The 6,000-nt window shown below is 46.8% G+C and overlaps 1 protein-coding gene across 1 annotated transcript in view; it reads right to left on the reverse strand.

Annotated features, from left to right (window-relative positions):
- The window catches only part of SPATA20 (spermatogenesis associated 20), a 54,203-nt gene extending 49,166 nt beyond the window's left edge, over positions 1 to 5,037 (reverse strand). The window contains exon 1 of the mRNA XM_066614393.1: positions 4,836 to 5,037. Coding sequence (XP_066470490.1) covers positions 4,836 to 4,927 — 92 coding nt within the window. The 5' untranslated portion in view covers positions 4,928 to 5,037. The remainder of the gene's footprint in view (positions 1 to 4,835) is intronic.
- Between the last annotated feature and the right edge of the window lie 963 nt (positions 5,038 to 6,000).

Raw genomic sequence — 6,000 nt, forward strand, 5'->3', positions numbered from 1 at the left:
GAATGTTTGTTCCCTTCCCTCAGAGCTGCATTGCCCTTAAGTCAGTGCTGGAAAGTGGGTTAGGATTGCACCTTTAGGCTTCTAAGTTCAAGGAGGAACACCGTATGCATATGATATAATGAATTTGATGTAATGTATTTTTTAAAAAGCAATTTCTGCTGGATTGTGGACAGATCTTTCACAAATCTTGTATTTTTTGCATACACAAATACAAACAGTATCCTCCCTGCAACCACATAACTGCCAACCACAAATACACTTCCCATATCCCATAATGTCTTTACCAGTTCAAACTCTTCCACTAACCTTCATTTCTTTGTTGTTTCACCACTGTTCACTAACTCTGAAATACATCTATCCTCATCCTATACTCCTCATGCTTATTTCTCCCTACCCAAAAATTTCTTAATCTACAGCTGAGGTCTAGAGCCAAGGTTAACCATAGGCCCATCAAAAAGAAACTATTTAACAAAAATAGGATGATAACATTTACATTATTCACTTCTTAGGAGTGACAGTTGTCCCTGGTTTTCAGATAAACACCAAGCTTCACTTAATTTAATTAGCTCCCTTACTGCAGAGCAACCACAGCGAAACAGAAGACAACTTACGGATCGGAGGTGTTGCTCCGATTTACAATTTGAATGGACAGCGGCTCTGGTCTCCTTGTTAAGGCACCTTGGCTGTTCCAGCCATCACAACAGAACTATAGCAGAGGAGTGGATTTTCAAAATAGAGTTGACTCCACCCCCATTCCAGAACACAATCGTATCTACCAATCAGAATTTACATTTTCTAGAGAGGGCGAAGCAAGTGCTATCTTGAAAAACCTCACTTCAGTTCCTTCGAGCAAATAACAGTTATGAAAACACAGTGATGGCATCTGGCCTAGTTTATTTGTTCTTGTGGAACTCCTTGCCACAGGATGTGATGATGGGCCTACATGCCTTTAAAAGGGGACTGGACAAATTTCTGAAGGAAAAGTCCAGCACAGGCTACAAGCCATGATGTGTATGCGCAACCTCCTGATTTCAGAATTAGCCAACCTCTGAATGCCAGATGCAAGAGAGGCACCAGTAGATCTCTTGTTGTCTTATGTGCTCCCTAAGGTATGTGATGGGCCACTGTCAGATGCAGGAAGCTGGACTAGATGGCCTTAGAACTGATCCAGCATGGCTTTTCTTATGTACAATAACAAGAACCTCCTAAATTTTACACATCAAGCCAAATTTCAGTACAAATTTTTGTGGATCTGTTTATAGATAAATGTAAGCCACTAGTATGCTAATTTGCTCACTATGTTAGAGATAACATTTTTATGTTATCTGTTCTGAGGAACTTGGCCACCTGAATGGTTTCAAACCCCCAAAGGAAAATAACTCGGTTATCCCCTAGGAAGTAGGGGAATATGTATCCCCTAGGAATACAACACACAGTAATATCTACAGAAGACCATAAAGAAATTATTTAATTTCAATCTGAAAATATGCACAGAACCAGGCTGCAAGGGAGAAAATGAAAATTGGAAATAAATTGACCTGGACAAAGTAAGGACATGTTTATGACTTTATGGAACAAGATGCAAATATCAGATTACAGACTCCATGAACAGTGAACACATAAGTGTGCATAGAAGTCTAGAGAGTGAGAACAGCTGAAATTGTAAACACAAGAACAATGAAAAACAATTAGCAACCAAAAAAATAGTAGCAGATCCATTGTTTCCCCAGCTCTAGTTAAGAGCAGAGCAAATCAACTGAGAATTCCATCAGTAACAAAGACAGATGAGAAAGTAGGAATGGAAGTGATAAGAAAAATATCCTTGTGAGATTGGAATTTGATGCTGTGAATGAGCATGGCAGTATAGCCAGACCCAGATGCAATGCTCAGCCAGTTTGCCAAGAATGGACACAAGAACTTTAGCACATGTTAATGATCCAAGGAACTCTCTGAATGGGAGTCACCATCTAGGGCCCCAATAATATCTGCCAGGGAAGTGGGGCTAAGGTGTTTCCTCCCCTCTGTCAGAAAATGGTGACAACAGAAGACAGTACAGTATGTGCTGGCAGATTACAGAAGAGTTAGGATTTGATCTGACAGAAATTGAAATGGAAGCCAAGATGGAGCCGGCTGCTAACGCCCTTAGAACACCCATGTAGCTGATACCGATAGTAGGAAATGCAACCTACTCCATCCAATGCTCAAACTTGAATATTTGTTAAAAAAAATAGTACAAAGACACTATAAACCATAAATGCACTTCTCAAGACAGGGCAGGAGCATATAACAATACATACTAAAGGGGAGCTAGAGCAGCAAAGGCTGCTAATGGGCACTCCCTGTAGTATTTTTCCTGTCAGTCCCATTACTGTGCTAGAGTGTGGTGTAGTGGTAAGAGTGCTGGAGACTTAAGTTCAAACTTGTACTCAGTCATGAAACTCTGTGGGCAACCAACCTTTGAATTATCCATTGCCTCAATTTTCCAGACTCACAAAGAGAGACTGGTCCAACAAGAAGCTGACAGAACATACCAAGATCCAGGTCTACAGAGCTTGCATCCTGAGTACACTTCTGTACTGCAGCAAGTCATGGACTCTTTGCTCACAACAGGAGAGGAAACTGAACGCTTTCCACATGCGCTGCCTCAGATGCATCATCACCTGGCAGGACAAAGTTCCAAACAACACAGTCCTGGAACGAGCTGGAATCCCTAGCATGTATGCACTACTGAAACAGAGACGCCTGCGTTGGCTCGGTCATGTCGTGAGAATGGATGATGGCCGGATCCCAAAGGATCTCCTCTAAGGAGAACTCGTGCAAGGAAAGCGCCCTACAGGTAGACCACAGCTGCGATACAAGGACATCTGCAAGAGGGATCTGAAGGCCTTAGGAGTGGACCTCAACAGGTGGGAAACCCTGGCCTCTGAGTGGCCCGCTTGGAGGCAGGCTGTGCAGCATGGCCTTTCCCAGTTTGAAGAGACACTTGACCAACAGACTGAGGCAAAGAAGGAAGGCCCACAGCCAGGGAGACAGACCAGGGACAGACTGCACTTGCTCCCATTGTGGAAGGGATTGTCACTCCCAAATCGGCCTTTTCAGCCACACTAGACGCTGTTCCAGAACCACCATTCAGAGCATGATACCATAGTCTTTCAAGACTGAAGGTTGCCAGCTACTACTACAATAATGTCACAGAGATAAATGCGGTTGAGGAGAAAACTGTATATCACTCTGAACTCCCTGGTGGATGGGGTGAAATAGGAATGTAATAAATAAAGGAAAAAAACATAAACAAAGGACACTTCTGGTGAACATTTCCCAGCACTGCAGATCAATACAAATAAGTAAAGTTTGCAGTCTCTCTGCCCCACCCAAGCACAACCCCTGGGATGAGAACTTCTCATTGAGAAGGGCTCTTTGCCATGCCTGGGGTGGGGATGGCACCATTCCACCCAACCAAAGTGAAAGCACATAGCCACAACTCAGTATGGGGACCAGTATGAGGGCAGGAGTATATGGACTAAAAGTATGGTTACCAGATACAAACAGGGACAGAATGCCTATACCTTTAACCATTGCATAGAAGAGGGAATTTTGGCAGGTGCAGCTCAACAAGGAAGGGTTTAAAAAGGTTACACTTGCCAAAATTCCCTCTTCTAGATAATGGTGAAAGGTACAGGCACCTTGCCCCACTTTGTATCTGGTCACCCTAACGAAGAGAAACAAATAAGAATATATGAAGAGCTGCACTGGATCAGGCCAAAGGCCCATCCAGTCCAGCTTCCTGTACCTCACAGTGGCCCACCATATACCTTAGGGAGCACACCAGGCAACAAAAGACCTGCAGCCTGGTGCCCTCCCTTGCAGGGTGACCAGAAGTCATTACTGCAAAAGAGGACCAGGCACCCCAAAATGTAGGGCATCCAAGAAAAGTGTAGGACATGACAAAATGAAACTAAAAACACTCATATACTGATTTCATATGGTTCATTTAAACACTGGATTACTTATTATTGCATTTTAAACTATATTACATAAAATTTATTACTAAGGCTCCACTCACAGGGAAAAGGAGGGCATTTAAGTTCTTTTCCAGGACACAAGGTTAAAAAAGAGGACATGTCCTGGAAAAAGAGGATGCCTGGTCACCCTGCTCCCTTGCACCTGGCACTCTGAGGTAGCCTAATTCTGAAATCAGGAGGTTGAGTATACCCATCACTGCTTGTAACCTGTGATGGACTTGCACCAGGATGCAGGTCTCTTGTTATCTGGTGTGCTCCCTGGGGCAATTGGTGGGCTACTGTGAGATACAGGAAGCTGGACTAGATGGGCCCTTGGCCTGATCCAGCTGGGCTCTTCTTATGTTCTTGTGACTTTTCCTCCAGAAATCTGTCCAGTCTCCTTTCAGAGGCATGCAGGCCAGATGCCATCCTGTGGCAAGGAGTTCCACAGGAACAAATAAAGCCCATTGTCCCCAGGCAGACAAAGAGAAGCAGTCGCAGCCTCTTTGGTTTGCAGACAGGGGAAGAGGAGTGAGTTTTCAGGATCCGATGGGCTGCATCAGCCACCACGCCAGCCAGGCTGGGACCCTGAGCAGACCAGGAGCGGAGGTGGGCTGCTGGTTGGCCAGACAGGCTCCCTCTTCGCTTGGGAGCGCGGTTTCCTGGCTGCTGGTTCTGTGCTTGTAAACACCAGCACATGATCCGTCTGGCTGCAGGCCGGAGGAGGGGCAGGGAGGAAGGAGCGGCGCTGGAGCAGGAGCTGGGTGGGCGTCGGATAGCTTGTTGCAAGTCACCCACGCGCCACCCCCAGCGCGCCCGGGCACGATCCAGTACCTGCGAGCCCAGGAGGGGCGGTGCGCGGCGGGCCGGCGGAGCAGCAGGCGGCTGCCCGTGCGGCACAGAAGCACGACGGGAGCGGGGATCATCGCGGCCCCCGCGGGCAACGCTGCCAGGCAGCGCAGGGCGGAGCTCAGGGATCCCGAGAGGGCCCTTCGGGGCAGGAGGGAAGCGCTGCTGCATCAGGGAGGAGGAGGAGCCCGGCTGGGTCGGGGGGAGGGACTCTCTCAGCAAAGAGGAGTGACTCCAGTTTGAAGAAGCGCGAAGGAAGGGGGATGGTCCTGATCCTGGGCAGCCAGAGGAGGGGAATCTCTGGAACGGAGATCAGCTCTTTCTGCGGCTGTCTGAACGAAAGTACTTTTGGAAGAGGGGAGCGGAATCATGCAAGGGCTGCCACGGCTGGCTGCAATCCTGTCCACACTTACACAGGAGTAAGCCTCATTGACTATAATGGGACTGTCTTCTGAGGAGACATGCATAGGCTCGGGTTCTAGGGCAGGGTGGCCAGACGTCCCCTTTTCCCAGGACAGGTCCTCTTTTTTACAGCCCAATCCTATGCATGTCTACTTGGAAGTAAGTCACATCATAGTCAGTGAGACTTACTCCCTGGTAAGTGCGTAGCACTGCAGCCCTAGGACCCAGTCCTATCCAGTTTTCCAGTGTAGGTGCAGCTGTGCCAATGCGGCATGCGCTGTGGTGGGGCAGCAGTCACAGAGACCTCCTTAAGATATGGGAACATTTGTTCCCAAGAATACCTTGGGGCTGTATTGTGACTGCACCAGTGCTGGATAGGAAAATTGGATAGGATTGGGCCCCTAGTCTAGTGTCCTGGAAAAGAACTTAAATGTCTTCCTTTTCCCTGTGAGCAGGCCCCTGCAGGAAGTGCATAGCCTTCTTGTAATTAAGAAATGTAGTATAGTTTTAAATTGAATAATATAGTGTTTAATTAACTGCATGAAATCAATAGACAAGTGTTTTTAGCTTTTATTTTGTCATGTCCTACATTTTCCTTGGATGTCCTACATTTTGGGGTACCTTTTGCAGTTATGACATCTGTTCACCCTGCTCTAAGGGTGCAGGGTGCTAGTTCTTGTTTTCAGAAATCCTGGCAAGTCAACCTGCCTGAGGTCCTCTGACCATGTACAGCAGAATGTCTTTCTGG

This window comes from Tiliqua scincoides, chromosome 2, assembly GCF_035046505.1.
Source record: "Tiliqua scincoides isolate rTilSci1 chromosome 2, rTilSci1.hap2, whole genome shotgun sequence".
Classification (NCBI taxonomy): domain Eukaryota; kingdom Metazoa; phylum Chordata; class Lepidosauria; order Squamata; family Scincidae; genus Tiliqua; species Tiliqua scincoides.